This window comes from Bos indicus, chromosome X (genome assembly GCF_029378745.1).
Source record: "Bos indicus isolate NIAB-ARS_2022 breed Sahiwal x Tharparkar chromosome X, NIAB-ARS_B.indTharparkar_mat_pri_1.0, whole genome shotgun sequence".
Lineage (NCBI taxonomy): Eukaryota > Metazoa > Chordata > Mammalia > Artiodactyla > Bovidae > Bos > Bos indicus.
This window is the reverse complement of record NC_091789.1, coordinates 151,001,833-151,020,568: the sequence shown is the minus strand read 5'-3', so window position 1 is coordinate 151,020,568 and position 18,736 is coordinate 151,001,833. Positions and strand designations below refer to the sequence as shown.

At 49.5% G+C, this 18,736-nt stretch overlaps 1 protein-coding gene across 3 annotated transcripts in view; it reads left to right on the top strand.

Moving 5' to 3' along the window:
* The first annotated feature begins 3,372 nt into the window (after window positions 1-3,372).
* The window catches only part of ASMT (acetylserotonin O-methyltransferase), a 51,979-nt gene continuing 36,615 nt past the window's right edge, over window positions 3,373-18,736 (top strand). The window contains exons 1-4 of one of the 3 annotated variants that reach the window (XM_070785202.1): window positions 3,373-3,843; window positions 6,827-7,001; window positions 9,288-9,417; window positions 10,053-10,121. In XM_070785202.1, coding sequence (XP_070641303.1) covers window positions 3,775-3,843; window positions 6,827-7,001; window positions 9,288-9,417; window positions 10,053-10,121 — 443 coding nt within the window. In that variant the 5' untranslated portion in view covers window positions 3,373-3,774. Of the gene's footprint in view, window positions 3,844-6,826; window positions 7,002-9,287; window positions 9,418-9,455; window positions 10,122-18,736 lie in introns of those variants that run through there. The other 2 variants (XM_070785201.1, XR_011565438.1) reach the window with 2 other exon arrangements.

Here is an 18,736-nt window from a genome sequence, read left to right as displayed (position 1 = left end):
AAAGGCAATGCCAAAGAATGCTCAAACTACCGCACAATTGCACTCATCTCACACGCTAGTAAAGTAATGCTCAAAATTCTCCAAGCCAGGCTTCTGCAATATGTGAACCGTGAAATTCCAGACGTTCAAGGTGGTTTTAGAAAAGGCAGAGGAACCAGAGATCAAATTGCCAACATCCGCTGGATCATTGAAAAAGCAAGAGAGTTCCAGAAAAACATCTATTTCTACTTTATTGACTATGCCAAAGCCTTTGACTGTGTGGATCACAATAAATTGTGGAAAATTCTGAAAGACATGGGAATACCAGACCACCTGACCTGCCTCTTGAGAAACCTGTATGTAGGTCAGGAAGCAACAATTAGAACTGGACATGGAACAACAGACTGGTTCCAAATAGGAAAAGGAGTCCGTCAAGGCTGTATATTATCACCCTGTTTATTTAACTTACATGCAGAGTACATCATGAGAAACGCTGGGCTGGAAGAAGCACAAGCTGGAATCAAGATTGCCAGGAGAAATATCAATAACCTCAGATATGCAGATGACACCACCCTTATGGCAGAAAGTGAAGAACTAAAGAGCCTCTTTATGAAAGTGAAAAAGGAGAGTGAAAAAGTTGGCTTAAAGCTCAGCATTGAGAAAACTAAGACCATGGCATCTGGTCCCATCACTTCATGGGAAATAGATGGGGAAACAGTGGAAACAGTGTCAGACTTTATTTTTCTGGGCTCCAAAATCACTGCAGATGGTGATTGCAGCCATGAAATTAAAAGATGCTTGCTCCTTGGAAGGAAAGTTATGACCAACCTAGACAGCATATTAAAAAACAGAGACATTACTTTGTCAACAAAGGTCTGTCTAGTTAAGGCTATGGTTTTTCCAGTGGTCATGTATGGATATGAGAGTTGGACTATAAAGAAAGCTGAGCGCAAAAGAATTGGTGCTTTTGAACTGTGGTGTTGGAGAAGACTCTTGAGAGTCCCTTGGACTGCAAGGAGATCCAACCAGTCCATTCTAAAGGAGATCAGTCCTGGGTGTTCATTGGAAGGACTGATGTTGAAGCTGAAAATCCAATACTTTGGCCACCTGATGTCAAGAGGTGACTCATTGGAAAAGACCCTGATGCTGGGAAAGAACTGAGGGCAGGAGGAGAAGGGGACGACAGAGGATGAGATGGTTGGATAGCATCCCTGACTCAATAGACATGAGTTTGAGTGAACTCCCGGAGTTGGTGATGGACAGGGAGGCCTGGCGTGCTGCGGTTCATGGGGTCGCAAAGAGTCAGACACGACTGAGCAACTGAACTGAAACTGAAGCTGGCCCAGGGGCAGGTCTCTGAACGGCCCCTCCCCCAGGCAACTTGCCCTTGCCGTCAAGATTGAGAATTCGGGCAGATAAACATCCTGTTCCTTCAAGTCCCATCATGGGTCCTGAGATCGGAGACTGTGGCCGACAGGAGGGTGACCGTCCATCTGGAGAATAAGATGTGCTGATGGTCAAATAGTCAGAGGCTCTGAGTCCATGGATCCAGTCCCCATCCTTCCTTAGTTGCAGTTCAGTCACTCAGTCGTGTCGGACTCTTTGCGACCCCATGAATTGCAGCGCACCAGGCCTCCTTGTCCATCACCAACTCCCGGAGCTTGCTCAAACTCATGTCCGTCGAGTCGGTGATGCCATCCAACCATCTCATCCTGTGTCGCCCCCTTCTCCTCCTGCCTTCAGTCTTTCCCAGCATCAGGGTCTTTTCCAATGAGTCAGATCTTTGCAGAATTTCTTGTCTGGCCTCTGATCTGTTCAGTCAGTTCAGTCGCTCAGTCATGTCCGACTCTTTGCAACCCCATGGACTGCAGCACGCCAGGCCCCCCTGTCCATCACCAACTCCCAGAGCTTGCTCAAACTCATGTCCATCTTGTCAGGGATGCCATCCAAGCATCTCATCCTCTGTCATCCCTGATTAGTTTCCATTGATTAAGGAGGCCAGGAAACCCTGGTTAACACTTTCTGCTCCTGGAAGAGTGAATCCAAGCTCCGACCTTGAATTTCAGGGTTCAGTCTCAGGTCGTGCTGATCCTCTTTAACCCTCCATCTCATCACTAAACTAATCGCCTTAAGTGAAGATCCGGGATTGATTCCGCAGCCTCAGGGGAGCTGGCTGAGAAAGGGCTGCCGGCGGTTTAATCAAGCAAATGCACTCAGTGGCCAGTCGTTCTGTCCCCCTGGGGGTCCCTCCTGAGGATCCCCCCATGGCCTTCCCCGTTAGGCTTTCTGCCAATAAACCTTTATCGAAACCCTGTCTACCTACCACCTGTCCGGTTAACAAGGCTTTATTGGAACCTTGTTCCATCACCTGTGTGGTCAGTATTGCTTTATTGGTATCTGTTCCACCACCTTTTTGTCAATAAAGCTTTATTGGAACCTTGTTCTAACACCTCTCTGGTCAATAAAGCTTTATTGGTATCTGTTCCACCACCTTTTTTCTCATCAATAAAGCTTTATGGGAACCCTCGCTTGCCCAGCCACGAAGCACAGAGGACCTCTCTGAGGCACAGCATTGGTTCATAGTTGGAGCTTTCCCCCAGCCCCTTCTCCAGCAGCGTGTGCCCAGAAACAGGGCATGAGGTACAGCGTGGTCAGCGGACACGGACGTGTGCTTGCCGGGGTTCAGGGGAGGCTGTGTGGTGGGGGGTGGGGGGTGGAAGCTGAAGCACCCATCTGGGCTCCATGAAGCTGAGCGTCAGAGATGGCTGGGAAAGAAAGAGCGTATCCCCAGTGGGGCTGTAGTGGCTCAAGGCAGGACAGCAGCTTAGGGCAGGTTCTGGGCTTCCTCCCACAACAGCATGGCTCACCACGGTTCCTGGCGATTGAAATGCCACTGCCGATCACCGTGATAAACGCGGATGCACTGACCACCCCTGTGTATGAGGCTGAATCACGGGTCCCCAAACAGCTGTCCACGTCCTCACCCCCAGAACCTGAGAACCTGGCCTTGTTTGGACAAAGGTTCTCTGCATACCTGATGGAGTGAAAGATCTGAGATGAGGTCCTTCCTGAATGGGGGTGGCCCTAAACCCAAGGACAGGGTCTTTATAAGACACAGAAGAGGAGAGACAGGGACACAGAGGAGAAGCCATGGGGAGATGGAGGCAGAGACTGGAGGGAGGCGGCCTCCAGCCCAGGGATGGACGCCTGGAGCTCCCAGAAGCTGGACTAGGCAGGAAGGACTCTTCCCTGGAGCCTCTGGATGGAGCTCAGCCCTGGGACCCCTTGAGCTCACACATCTGGTCCCCAGAACTGGGGGAGCACAGATGTCTGTGGTTTTAATCCCACATTCTGTGGTCATTTGTTATGGCTGCACCCAAGACCCACCCTCCCCCACCCCCGCCACCCGCCGAAATGAAGGGCCCAGAGACTGTTCAGTCCATGCAGTGAGTCATCATCCCTAGTGATTAGTGGGCATGTGGGTTTGGGACCAGTTGCACCGCTGATGGTACAAGGATGGGAGGGGGCTGGGGTGACAGGCGATTTTCGGGCTGTGTGCTCATCAGAGACAGAAGGTGTGAACAGAAGCCCCAGGGGTCCCTCGTAAGCTCTCTCATCCCCTTCACCAGGTTAATGGAATCTCCTAGAACAATCCGTCTTGGGCTCGCTCCCCGGCGTCCAGCTTACAGGGTCAGTAGTGACATGCTGGCCATCTGCCCAGGTTGCTCATAGACTGGTGAAGCCCAAAGCTAAGATAGCCGGGGTCCCTCCAAGCCAGACCGGCCCAGAAGGAAGATGTGCTCCCAGGAGGGTGAGGGCTACAGTCTCCTGAAGGAATACGCCAACGGCTTCATGGTCTCCCAGGTAGGAAGAGGCTCCACCGGCTGAGGTTCTGTTGCCGGGAGGTGAGGAGGACGACAGGCACTCAGTGCTGAGCGAGGACGCGGTCTCCTCCGGGGGGTGTGAGGGTGCGCTGGGACTCTGGGCGAGTCCATGGGCAGAAGCTTGGCCATCGGGGCCTGGGGCCCTTCTAGGGATGTGTTGGCCCTCACGGAGTGGCGTCTCAGAACGACAGTTGTAGGGGCTTCCCTGGTAGCTCATTTGGTAAAGAATCTGCCTGCAACGCAGGAGGTCCAGGTTCCACACCTGGGTCGGGAAGACCCCCCGGAGGAGGAAATGGCAACCCGCTCCAGGATTCTTGCCTGGAGAATCCTGTGGGCAGAGAGGCCTGGGGGGCTACAGCCCATGGGGTCAAAAATGAGTCAGACATGACTGACTAACCCTTTTTTCACTGTGTTAGTGAAACAGGAGTGCATACAATCTTATTAGAATAAAACTTAATATAAACTGAGTATTAAGAAATAACATCTCAATAGAAAAAAGGTGAATCCGGCGTTGAGGATAAAACTGAATAGGACCTCAGCAGAACAACAGACTTAATAAAATCGTGGGTGGGTTGGGAGGCTGGGATTGAGACATATACACACACTGTTGATCGTGTGTATAAAACAGGACGGATGAGAACCTGCTGTACAGCTCAGGGAACTCTACTCAGAGTTCTGTGCTGACCTGCTGCTGCTAAGTCGCTTCAGTCGTGTCCGACTCTGTGCGACCCCACAGACGGCAGCCCATCAGGCTCCCCCGTCCCTGGGATTCTCCAGGCAAGAACATTGGAGTGGGGTGCCATCGCCTTCTCCACTGTGCTGACCTACATGGGAAGGAAATCCAAAATAAGAGGGGATATATGTATAAACGATGGCTGATTCCCTTTGCTGCCCAGCAGAGACTAATACAACATTGTAAAGCTACTGCTGTAAAATTAACTTTAAATATTTCAATAGAACGAGAGTGAATCCAGTGTTAAGAGAATAAATGTAAATACAACCTGAGTGGAATGGGAGACTGAGTAAAACTCAGTAGAAGGATGTCCCTGAGGGCTCAGTGACTAAGACTCTTGAGTTCCCAACGCAGGGGCCCCGGGTTCGACCCCCGGTCAGGGAGCTAGACCCCACGTGCCACGACTAAGACCTGGTGGAGACTAAGAAATATAAGTAAAAATAATTTAAAAACTCAATAGAATAAAATATGAATACGACCTTAGTAGGATGGGTTCAAAACATCTCAGACAAGAGGGATTGCAACTTTACTATAATTAGAGTTAATACAACCTCAGTAGAAAAGCGAACGCTATATTAATTGGATAAAACTTAATGCAACCTCAGGAGGAAATTGATAAAACCTCGATAGAACGAGAGCGCACCCAACTTTCAGAGAATAAAACGTCCTCCAGCCTTACAGAATGAGAGTCAATACCCCGTTAACAGAACAAGAGCTGAAACCATCTTAATAGAATGTGACTGAAGACAACCTGCGTACGAGGAGAGTTAATGAAATATGAATGGAAAAAAACCTGAGTGCAACCTCGATGGAGTGAGCGTTTATAATATCTCAATAGAATAAGACTGCACCCAACGTTAAGGCAAGAAAATGTACTACGACCACTTGGAATAGGAGTTCATGAAATGTTTTTACATAGAGAGTGAACGAGACCCGAGCACAGCGCTTATACAATCACTGCAGGGTAAGTGTCAGTCACTTAGTCGTGTCCGACTCTGCAACCCCATGGACTGCAGCCCGCCAGGCTCCTCTGCCCATGGGATTCTCCAGGCAAGAATGCTGGAGTGAGTTGCCATTTTCTCCTCCAGGGGATCTTCCCGACCCAGGGATCAAACTCGGGTCTCCGGCATTGTCAGGCAGACTCTTTCCTGTCTGAGCCACCAGGGAAACCCCAGATGCGCTTGTCTGCTGAAACCCAGGAATAGGGAGTGAATAAAACCTGAATATAGGCGCTGGTATAATCATAGCAGGGTAAGAGATCATGCCAACTTCACTGAACAAGAATCAACACAACTTTAACAGGGTGAGAACTGATTCCGCGTTAATAGAATACGGCTGAATACGACCTTCGTACAAGGAGAGTCAATAAAATCCTAATAGAAAAAAATCTGAATGCACTCTTAATGGACTGTTCATGACATCTCAATAGAACAAGAGTCATTACAACTTAATATAATTAGAGTTAATATTGAGCTCACTGCAAGAGCTGATACCATCTTAAGAGGATAAAGCTTAATACAATCTTAATATAGTAGGACTTGGAGCGACCTATTAAGGATAACAACTAATAAAACCTTAAGAAGAGTAGATACAATCTTTACAGAATAAGAGTTAATACCGTCTTAACAGAACAGGAATGGATATGGCCATTTTAATGTAAACATTTAATTTTATACTGGGGTATAGCCAATGAACCGGAGAAGGCAATGGCACCCCACTCCAGTGTTCTTGCCTGGAGAATCCCAGGGACAGGGGAGCCTGGTAGGCTACCGTCTATGGGGTCACACAGAGTCAGACACGACTGAAGTGACTTAGCATAGCATAGTCAATGAACAATGCTGTGATGGTTTCAGGTGGACAGCAAAGGGACTCAACTATACACACCCATGCGTCCATTCTCCCCCAGCTCCCCTCCCACCCAGGCTGCCACACGACACTGAGCAGAACTCCCTGTGCTGTCCAGCAGGTCCTTGCTGGTTCTCCATGTTAAATACAGCAGTGTGTCCATGTCCATCCCAGACTCCCTGACCATCCTTTCTGCCGCCAACCATAAGTTCATTTTCTAAGTCTGTGAGTCTTTCTATTCTGTAAGTTGGGTTGTGTCATTTCTTTACAGATCCCACATGTAAGGGGATGTCGGATGATATTTTCCCTTCTCTGTCTGACTCACCCTCCTGAAGAGTGCGAGTCTTCGGAGAACTAAAGCTGACTCTGTCTTCATTGCCCCGAGGTTCTCTTTGCTGCCTGTGAGCTGGGGGTGTTTGAGCTCCTGGCAGAGGCCCTGGAGCCCCTGGACTCAGCAGCAGTGTCTTCACGTCTGGGCTCCAGCCCCCAGGGGACAGAGCTGCTACTGAACACCTGTGTGTCCCTGAAGCTGCTGCAAGCCGACGTGAGGGGAGGAAAAGGTAAGCACCCTGGCTGTTTGGAAGAAGGCGTTTTAAAGGTGCACTTTCAGCACAGTTTTCTGTTTTATTTTTCTGGAGAGAGCCACAGAGTAAGTCTTCTCAGCCTGGAAGGCCGGCCACGAGGTCTCTGCAGATGACACTCATCTCTGCCTTTGGAGCATCAGAGCTGCTGGAGACAGACAGATGGGCGGGGCTGATCCTAATAAAACTTTATTGGCCAGACAGGTGGTGGAACAAAGATCCAATAAAGGTTTATTGACTAAACAGGTGTTGGAACAGGGTTCCAATAAAGCTTTATTGATCAAACAGGTGGTGGAACAGGGTTCCAGTAAAGCTTTATGGGCCAGGCAGGGGGTAGAACATGGTACCAATAAAGCTTTATTAGCCAGACAGGTGGTGGAACAAGGTTCCAATAAAGCTTTATTGACCAAACAGATGCTGGAACAAGGTTCCAATAAAGCTTTATTGCCAACACAGGTGGTGGAACAGGGTGACCATAAAGCTTTATTGACCAAACAGGTTGTGGAACAGGGTTCCAGTAAAGCTTTATGGGCCAGGCAGGTGGTAGAACATGGTACCAATAAAGCTTTATTAGCCAGACAGATGCTGGAACAAGGTTCCAATAAAGATTTATTGTCAACACAAGTGGTGGAACAGGGTGACCATAAAGCTTTATTGACTAAACAGGTTGTGGAACAGGGTTCCAGTAAAGCTTTATAGAACAGACAGGCGGTGAAACAGAGTTACAATAAAGCTCTTTAGCAGAACAGGTTGACGGAACAAGGTTCCAATAAAGCTTTATTGGCAAAAACAGATGGCCAAAACCGGGTACCAAATTCGGGTTGTCATTTGCTGACTGTGGATCAGGAAGTTTCCAGAGGCTGGTGTTTGCACTGAAACCCTGATGAAATATCCAAGGAACGAGACAGAAATGTGACCGAAAAGTTACCCGGGAGTAATTTTTCCATCATGCTCAACTGCTTCTTTTCAAGGGTTGCCCTTTGTGTTAAGATCATATTCTTGTTTTGGTATTGAAGCTGCTTTCCTCTTACAGAAGATGGTCCTTGCCAGTTTTTACTTTTAATGCCCCTTCTTTGCAAAATTAAAAATTGTAAGCCCTATATCAGTCACTTAGATTTTTTTTTTTTTTTTTTTTAAGAATCTTGAGAATCTGTGAAATTGCAAAGTGTAGGGACCACTGCCTGGCAGAATAGGGGTGGGTGGGAGGGCAGTGGTAGAGGTGGGTGATGGGCTTTCTCCTTGAAGCAAGGACTTGCGTCCCCGTTGGATTTATGGGGTGCAAACAGAGAAAGTGAGTTAACTTGAACAGGAGGACGTTGTTTGGGGGTTGACGGTACTCAGATGGCTGTGGGCTTGGGAATCAAGCAGTCACACCCTGTGAGTAAGCTTTGCAGCCCCCTCCCTTTCCCCCACTGGCACCCCCAGCGCGGGCTGCGGTCCAGCCAGGACACACCTGCGGAGGATGGCGGACGTTCAAGGGGAAGCTCCTGGGGGCAGGAGGAGCCTGCTGTACCTGCAGACCCTCGGGTAGGCACGTCAGGATGTGGGCTAACCTGCCGGGCTGGAGACGCTGGGATGCTCGGCTCAGAGACCAGGTTACAGGACCTCCGGCTGCAACGCTGTCGCCCTGGGGACCCCTTGGAGCCCCGCAAGCATTCGGCAGGTACAGATTGGGCAGAAACAGTGAGCGCATTCAGTGCAGTCCAGTCGCTCCGTCGTGTCCCACTCTTTGCGACCCCATGGACAGCAGCACGCCAGGCTTCCCTGTCCTCCTCCATCTAGAATTTGCTCCAACTCATGTCCATCGAGTCCGTGATGCCATCCAACCATCTCACCCTCTGTCGTCCCCTTCTCCTCCCACCCTTAATCTTTCCCAGCATCAGGGTCTTTTCCAAGGAGCCAGTTCTTTGCAGCAGGTGGCCAAAGGATTGGAGCCCCACGGACATGTATCACGTGTCGTCTACAGGGTCGCAAAGAGTCGGAGGCGACTGAGGGATTGAGCAACACTGGGGCTCGCTGGCCCTTTCCGTTTGCTACATCGGATCTTTCCGTGGGATTTACGAGGGCTGAAAGCGGCAGGCAGGACACGCAGCCCCTGCACCACAGGCCAGCCGGTCCTTCGGGACGAGGGTCCAGCTGTCGGGGTGCAGACCGTCCCAGGCAAGAATCACGTCTGCAGTCAGGAAGTTGCCAGCGTCAATGTTGGCATCTTGGCGATGCCTGGGTGTCTAACTTTATTCCCCCGCCCCTTCTGTTTGTTTTCAGCTGTGTATGCAAACACGGAGCTCGCCAGCACCTACCTGGTGAGAGGCAGCCCCAGGTCCCAGCGGGACATGCTGCTGTACGCGGGCAGGACCGCTTACGTCTGCTGGCGCCACCTGGCGGAGGCAGTCAGGTGCGTGTCAGCCGCGCCCGCGAGTCCCCAGGGCCGCCTGCGGGCTGGCTTCCGGGCGTCCCAGGAAGCAACGTGTTAGGTTTCTTAGCGCGCGGGTCTCCAAGCTCCTGGATCTAGGTTTCTTAGCGCGCGGGTCTCCAAGCTCCCGGATCTAATGCCTGATGGTGTGAGGTGGAGCTGATGGAGTAATAATAGAAATACAGGGAAGAGTCACTGCAAGGACTGATGCTGAAGCTCCAACACTTTGGCCATTTGATGTGAAAAACTGACCCACTGGCAAAGACCGTGATGCTGGGCAGGACTGAAGGCGGGAGGAGAAGGGGGCGACAGAGGATGAGCTGGTTGGATGGCATCACCGACTCCATGGACATGGGTTTGAGCAAGCTCCGGGAGTTGGTGATGGAGAGGGAGGCCTGGCGTGCTGCAGTCCGTGGGGTCGCAAAGAGTCGGACACGACTGAGCGACTGGACTGAACGGAACTGCAAAGTGGAAAGCGATTCCCGAGTAGTCTTGGGTTACTCGTTTCCCGCGGAGGCCGTCTGTGATGCCAGGGGAAGGTCTGTGAGTGCAAGGCCGCGTGAACGGAGTGCAGTGACGTCTCGGGGCCTGAGTGACGGTCTCCTCCTCGTTTTCAGGGAAGGGAGGAACCAGTATCTGAAAGCCTTCGGGATCCCGTCCGAGGAGCTCTTCTCTGCCATCTACAGGTGACGCCGCCCACCCACTCCCATAGCGTCCTGCTTGAGAGTTACATTTGTGTATTTCTCATTGAAGGATAATCCCTTTGCAGAATTGTGTGGGTTTCTGCCACACATCCGCATGCATCAGCCATCGGTTGGCCTGCGTCCCCTCCCTCTTGAACCTCCCTCCCACCTCCCTCCCACCTCCCACCCCTCTAGGTTGTCCCAGAGCCCCGGTTTGAGCTCCCTGAGTCATCCCGCAGATTCCCATGGGCTATCTGCATCGCACATGGTGATGTACGTCTCTCCGTACCTCCCACCTTCTCCTTCTCCCTACCTCCCCGGGTCTGTAAGTCTGGTATGTCTGCATCTCCACTGATGCCCTGCAAATGCATTCACGAGTACCCTCTTTCTAGATTCCATATGTATGTCTCAGTATACGATATTTGTTTTTCAGACTTGCTTCCCTCTGTGTAACAGGCTCCAGGTTCCTCCACCTCATTAGAACTGACTCAAAGGCGTTCCTTTTTGTGGCGGAGTAATATTCCATCGTATATATGTACCACAGAGTCTTTATTCATTTGTCTGTCGATGGGCATCTAGGTTGCTTGAAATGTTACAGCAGTCGTGTTGATTTACAATGTTCCATTAATTTCCGCTCTACAGTGAAGGGATTCGGTTATGCAAATATACACGATTTCATTTTGTAACAACTGACTAATATCCCACCCTATATATGCACCACATCTTCTTTCTCCATTCCTCTGTTGATGGACATTGAGGTTGCTTCCATGTCTTTGCTGTTGGGAATAGTGTTGTGATGAATCCTGGGGGGGTGCGTGTCTTTTCTAATTATGGTTTTCTCCAGGTGTATGCCCCAGCAGCGGGACCACAGGATCGTGCGATAGCTCTCTCTCTAGTTTTTAAAGAACATTCCATACCGTTTTCCATAATACCTGGACAAGTACACATTCCCACCAAAACTGCAGAGGGCTCCTTTTTCTCCACGAGCTCTCCAACACTTAATGTTTGCAGAGTTTTTGATAATGGCAGTTCTCACCGGTGCGAGATGATTTACCTGTTGTAGGTTTGATTTGCGTTTCCCTAATACTCAGAACCCCACTCCAGTCCTCTTGCCTGGAAAACCGCATGGATGGAGGAGCCTGGTAGGCTGCAGTCCATGGGGTTGCTAAGAGTCAGACGTGACTCAGCGACTTCACTTTCACTTTTCACTTTCATGCATTGGAGAAGGAAATGGCAACCCACTCCAGTGTTCTTGCCAGGACAATCCCAGGGACGGGGGAGCCTGGTGGGCTGCCGTCTATGGGGTCACACAGAGTTGGACACGACTGAAGCGACTTAGCAGCAGCAGCAGAGTTGAGTTTCCACCTGGTGGTTTTTTTTTTTTTTTTTTCAGGTATTCCAGAGTTTGATTCAGTTATACATAGAGGTTTATTCTTTTTTAGGTTGTTTTTCTCACAGAGGTAGTTACATCATGCTCAGTGACTTCCCTGTGCAATTCAGCACAGACTTTTGGATCATCAATTCTGTATATATGAGTGTGTACATGTTCATTCCTAACCCTTCATTTGTCACTTTCATATAACATTTTTTTTTTTTTTTGGTAGTCATAAGTTCCTTTGAGCTTCCCTGGTAGCTCAGCTGGTAAAGAATCCTCCTGCAATGTTGGAGACCCCGGTTCGATTCCTGGGTTGGGAAGATTCCCCTGGAGAACGGATAGGCTACCCACTCCAGGATTCTTGGGCTTCCCTGGTGGCTCAGCTGGTAAAGAATCCACCTGCAATGCTGGGAGACCTGGGTTTGATCCCTGGGTCAGGAAGATCCCCTGGAGAAGGGAAAGGCCAGTCACTCTAGTATTCTGGCCTGGAGAATCCCGTGGACTGTATAGTCCTTGGGGTCGCAAAGAGTTGGACACGACTGAGCAACTTTCACACATAAGTTTCTTTACTCCGTTTCAGAGTCTGGCTCTGTTATGTAAATTAGTTCGTTTGTGTGAACACCCAGAGCCCCCCGTCATGGTTATATGATAGCTGTCTTTCTCTGACTTCCGTCACTTGGTACCGGAGTCACTCGGTCCATCCAGGCTGCTGGCAGCGGCCTTATTCCGTTCTGCTCTGCGGGTGAGCTGTATTCTTGCACAGAGAGATCTGCCTTTGTTTTCCTGTCAGGGGACGTTTCGGTGGATTCGGTGTCTTGGCCAATGTGCATTGTGCTGCCCTGAAAACAGGAAGGCGTGTGTTATTTTGAAACATGACTTTTTTTCTGGATCTGAGCCCAGAGGTGGGATTACTGGATTGTACGGTTTCTGGATGCTGAAGTTTTGTAAGGAACCTCCATGCCGTTTGCCACGTTTGCTGCACCAGTCTAGCTTCCCACCAAGACTGCGGGGGATTCCGCTTGCCGCCTGCCCTTTGCAGCACTTAATCTTTGTAGATCTTTCTGAAGATGGCCATTCTGATCTGTTCGAAGGGATGCGTCATTGCACTTTCGATTTGCTTCTAATAATTACTGATGCTGAGCATCTTTTTATGGGCCTGATGCCAACCTGTATGCCTTCTTGGACGAGATATCCATTTTGATCTTTGGCATATATATATATATATATATATATTTTTTTTTTCCTTCTTGGGTTGTCTGTGTTTGTCATATTGAAATGCATGAGCTCCTCATAAGTTTTGGAGTTGAATTTCTTGTGAGTGTCTTCATTTGCAAATACTTTTTTTTTTTTGCAGTCTGAACACTATCTGTTTCTTTCGTTCAGGGCTTTCTTTGTTGAACAAATGCTCTTCAGGTAGATGAGGTCCTGTTTTCTTTTTGTTGATTATTCATTATACTAATATATATAGTTCAGCTCAGTCACTCGGTCGTGTCCGACTCTGTGACCCCACGAACTGCAGCACACCAAGCCTCCCTGTCTATCACCAACTCCCGGAGTCCACCCAAACCCATGTCCATCCAGTCGGTGATGCCATCCAGCCATCTCATCCTCTGTTGTCCCCTTCTCCTCCTGCCCCGAATCCCTCCCAGCATCAGGGTCTTTTCCAAAGAGTCAACTCTTTGCATGAGGTGGCCAAAGTACTGGAGTTTCAGCTTTAGCATCAGTCCTTCCAATGAACACTCAGGACTGATCTCCTTTAGGATGGACTGGTTGGATCTCCTTGCAGTCCAAGGGACTCTCAAGAGTCTAGGCTCCTCTGTCCATGGGATTTCCCAGGCAAGTATACTGGAGTGGGTTGCCAATCACTTCTCCAGGGGATCTTTTCATGACCCAGGGATGGAACGCAGGTCTTCTGGGGTCTTCCTGACCCCGGGATTGAGCCTTGTGGGTCTCCGCACCGCAGGCAGATTCTCTACCATCTGAGCCGCCGGGGAAGCCTGTGTGTTACGGTGGAGCACGGCTGCTTTCCCGCGTTGCATTAGTTTCAGGGGTACGGGAACTTGATTCGTTTATACACAGACATCCGTCCTTCTGTCTCAGGCTCTCTTTCCCGTCTAGGTAATTAGCGTCTGTTCAGTAGAGTTCCCTGTGGTGTTCAGCAGGTGTTTTTGATCATCACATCATATATGGGAACTGGAATATGTCCATTCCAAACTCTGAAATAACCCCATCCCCATTACAGCTTGTGTGTGTGTGTGCGTGTGTGTGTGTGTGTGTGTGTGACACTTATAGGTAATTTCTCTCAGTTTCAGAGTCTGTCTCTGTTGTGTAATTAGTTCGTCCGCTTGAATATCTACAATCCAGGTGTAGGAGGCATCTCAGGACCTTTGTCTCCCCGTCTCTGACTTCCTTCCCTCCCCGTGTGTGACGGCCACTTGGTCGGGGCATGCTGCTCTCCGTGGCCTTATTCTGTCCTCTGTGTGGCTGAGTTGTGCTCCAGGGGAGAGGTGGGCCCCACTCTGTCTTCATTTTCCTGTCGACAGACATTTCGGTCGATTCGCTTTCGTGGCCTTTGTCAATCACGCCGTCCTGAAGACAGGGGTGCGTGTGTCATTTCGCATCGTGATGTTTCTCTGGATCTAAGCCCACAGGTGGGACTGCTGGGTCGTACGTTTTCTGGAGGGTTAGTGTTCTAAGGGCGCTCCTTGCTGTTTTTCACAATTCCTGCCCTGCTTTAGTTCCCTAGCAAACGTGTAGGAGGATTTCCTTTTTTTCTCCGCCCTTTGTTAGCACGTGTTCTTGGTAGAATGTCTCGATGATGGTCGTGCTGACCGGTGTGAGGAGATCCCTCATTGTCTTTGAGTACCTTCTAATAATTAGTGATGCTGAGTGACTTTTCGTGAGTGGAATGGCCCTCTGTATGCCTTCTTGGAAGGAATATGTATTTTTATCTTTGGACCCTTTTTATCTCTGATGTTTTGTGGTTTTGATATGAGACGTGTGAGCTGTTTGTAGCAATTGGAGGTGAATTTCTTGTGTGTATCTTGGTTAGAAAAAATTTCTTTTCCATTCTGAGAGTCTCTTTCTCTATCGTTTTCGATGTCGTCAGTTGTCAAAATGCATTTAAGGTCTGTGCCCACATGCTTTTTTCTTATTTTTGGCTCATTGTTCATTTTCTGTGTGGTGGATCCAAATGAACCTCTTCACGATTGTTCAAGAGGGTTGTGAAGTAAAAGTCGCTCTGTCGGGTCTGACTCTGCGACCCCATGGACTGCAGCACGCCAGGCCTCCGTGTCCACCACCATCTCCCAGAGCTTGCTCAAATTCATGCCCATGGAGTCGGTGATGCCATCCAACGGTCTCATCCTCTGTCGTCCCCTTCTCCTCCTGCCCTCAATTTAATGACAGCAAGCGCAGCTTTTATATGTGTCGTTACAAAGCCCAGCCACGAGGTGGCAGAATTTCTCCAGAAACTGTTTTTTTTAACCCCTTTTTGTAGTAGAAATGTTAGTTTACTTTGGAGAACGCTTCATTCCTCCGATATTGTATTTGTTTCAAGGGTACAGGAACTTGGATTTCCTTATACATAGATGTTTATCTCTTCTTTATTTTTCCACCATATAGGTGGTTAGAGTGTGTTCAGTAGACGCCGTTTTGCTATTCAGTAGGTCATTTTGGATCATCTGTTTGATTATATTATAATCTGGTGGCTCGGTGGATAAAGAATCTGCCTGCAATGCAGGAGATTAGGGCTTGATCCCCAGGTTGGGAAGATCCCCTGGAGGAGGGCATGGCAGCCCACTCCAGTGTCCTTGCCTGGGGAATCCCACGGACAGAGGAGCCTGATGGGCTACAGTCCACGGGGTCGCAGAGAGTCGGACACGACTGAGCCACTCAGCATGAACAAATGTGTGTGTTATCAGCAAACTCTAAATGGATCCATCATCACTAACTTTTCTCGTTTTTATAAGCGTAAGTTTCTTTTCTCTGTTCCAACGTCTGTTTCTATTGGGTAAAGCAGTTTGTATCCATTGTTAGATTCCAGCCACAAGTGGTCTCCTTCTCCCTGTCTGCCTGGCTTCTCTAGGGCTGATCATCTCTGCTTCCTTCTCTCACACTGGACATGGCATTCTCTCCTGCTCGTTCGTGGGTGACTTGATGGTTCGTCGTGTCTGTGAGGCCCCCTCTTCTTTACCCGTTCACCTGTCCCCGAACACTCAGGCTGTTTCCGTGTCGTGGTTATTTTCCTGGCGCGGCTGTGATCTCCCGAGTGTACCTATGTTTTGGAAACCCTGGGGCTTCTCTGGCTCTGTGCCCATGGTCGGGGTGAGCGTGTCCTAAGATGCTTCTCTGTTTTCTTTTCTGAAGGACCCCCATACTCTTCTCCCTCCTGCATGGACCGATTCCCACTCCCAGCAACAGTGCAGGGAGGCTCTCTCCCCTCCACACCCTCTTCAGTGTTTATTTTGGAGATTTTGTGATATGCCCATTCTCACAAGATGGGCAAGGTGTATGGTGATACCTCACGAGACTTTTAAGTGGCCTCTCTCTAATAAGCAGTGATGCTCAGCACGTTTACATGTCCCTAATGCAATCTTTCTGCCTTCTGGAAGACATACCCATTTCAATCTATGTCCCCTTTATTTCTTGTTTTTTGTGTGTCTGTGTGTGTGTGTGTGTGTGTGTGTTTTTGACACAGAGCCGCACAAGCTGTTTCTGTGTTTCGGACACAAGTTTTCCGTGGGTATCTTGGTTTGCAAAGATTGTTTGCCATTCTGAGCATTATCTTTTCATGTGGGATTCCCCGTGCTGTGCAAATTCTTTTGCGGTTAACTAGATTCTGTTTCGGAGAAGGCAATGGCACCCCACTCCAGTACTCTTACCTGGAAAATCCCCTGGACGGAGGAGCCTGGTAGGCTGCAGTCCATGGGGTCGTTCAGAGTCGGACACGACTGAGCGACTTCACTTTCACTTTTCACTTTCATGCATTGGAGGAGGAAATGGCAACCCACTCCAGTGTTCTTGCCTGGAGAATCCCAGGGACGGGGGAGCCTGGTGGGCTGCCGTCCATGGGGTCGCACAGAGTCGGACCCGACTGAAGCGACTTAGCAGCAGCAGCAGATCCTGTTTTCTTACTTTGGGTGTATATTTCCCTACTCTGAGTGGACGGCAAGGCTGTCCTGACTGTATTTTCGTGCAGAAGCTCACATTCTGTGTCCTCCGATTTAGACCTCGGTCTTTCCTGAAGTGCGTCTTAGTGTACGGTCTTGGGGAATATTCCCGTTTCCTTCTGGCTTTCATTGTTTCAGGCGCCCCCTACGCTGTCCCCCGTGACGCCCGTCACCTGTTTGGATTCCCAGCAGCCCAGGAGGAGGGCCCCGTGCTCTTCCACCGCGTCTGCGGCATTGGGTGTGTGTAGAGGGTTTGACCATGAGCATTCTCAGCTGTGTGAGGCGATACCTCGCTGGAATTTGATCTGCCTCTCCCTTATAATTCCTGGTGCCGAGCACTTTTCATGGATCTAATGCAACCTCTATAGTTGCTTGCAAGAAATATGCATTTCCATCTCTGGCCCCCCCTTTTTTTTTTTTTCCATGGGTTGGTTGTGTTTTTGACATTGAGGTGTAGGAGCTGTTTGTATGTTCTGGAGATGAATTTCTGGCAGGTATCTTTGTTTGAAAATGATCCTCCCCCCCACAATTTTAAGGATTTCTCTTTCCTTGAGGATGTCCTGGCTGTGGAAATGCTTTTAAGGTTAATTAGGTCCTGTTTTCGTTTTGGGTTTAGTTTTCATTCTTCTAAGTGAAAATCACTCAGTCGTGTCTGACTGTCTGCGACCCCGTGGACTATACAGTCCATGGAATCCTCCAGGCCAGAATACTGGAATGGGTAGCCTTTCCCTTCTCCAGGGCATCTTCCCGACCCAGGAAAGGAACCCAGCTCTCCCGCATTGCAGGCAGATTCTTTACCAGCTGAGCCACCAGGGAAGCCCAAGAATACTGGAGGTGGGTAGCCTCTCCCTTCTCCGGGGGATCTTCCCAACCCAGGAATCGAACCAGGGGTCTCCCGCATTGCAGGATTCTTTAGCTGCTGAGTTACCAGGGAAGCCCCATTATTCCAAGGGGTGAATGTCAAAATGTGTCCCGCATGTACCTCCCCTAAGAATTTCATAGAACCTGTCCTTCCATCTAGGTCTTAGGCTATTTGCAGATTCTTGCTGTGTGTGGTGTTAGGGACTGTTCTGATTGCCTTGTCTCTCTCTCTCCCTTTTAATTGTCTGAGGAGCATCCAGACTGTTGTCCATAGTGCTAGGCACCATTTGCGTTCCCGGGTGGTAGGAGGAGAATTCTGTTTCCTCCACAGACTCTTCAGCACGGAGTGTTTGTGGACTTGTTTACAGCGGCCATTCTGACCGGTGCCAAGTGATTCTGCATTGAAATCTGGTTTGCCTCTCGCTAATAATCCCTGATGCTGCGCGTTCTTCACCCCAGGAAAGTGGTTCTGTTATGCTAAGTGCACCAGGCTTCTTTCTCCTTTTGCGGCTGAGTCATATTCCACGGTGTGTGGATACCACGGCTTCCTCATCTGAGTCGTATTCCACGCCTTGCTCATCTGCGCCTCTGTCGGTGGACAGCTTGATTGCTTCCACATCTTGAACATCGTGACGAGTGTTGCTATGATCATCAAGGTGCGTGCATTTTTTCAAATTATGGTTTTCTCCAGGTATATGCCTCGAGGTGAGATTGCTGGGCCATGAGTGCAGTGCAGTCGCTCAGTCGTGTCCGACCCTTTGCGACCCCATGAATCGCAGCACGCCAGCCCTCCCTGTCCATCACCAGCTCCCGGAATTCACTCAAACTCACGTCCATCGAGTCAGTGATGGCATCCAGCCAACTTATCCTCTGTCGTCCCCTTCTCCTCCTGCCCCCAATCCCTCCCAGCATCAGGGTCTTTTACAATGAGTTAACTCTTCGCATGAGGTGGCCAAAGTACTGGAGTTTCAGCTTTAGCATCATTCCTTCCAAAGAAATCCCAGGGCTGATCTCCTTCAGAATGGACTGGTTGGATCTCCTTGCAGTCCAAGGGACTCTCAAGAGTCTTCTCCAACACCACAGTTCAAAAGCATCAATTCTTCGGCGCTCAGCTTTCTTTATCGTCCAACTCTCACATCCATACATGACCACTGGCAAAACCATAGACATGACTAGACAGACCTTTGTTGGCAAAGTAATATCTCTGGTTT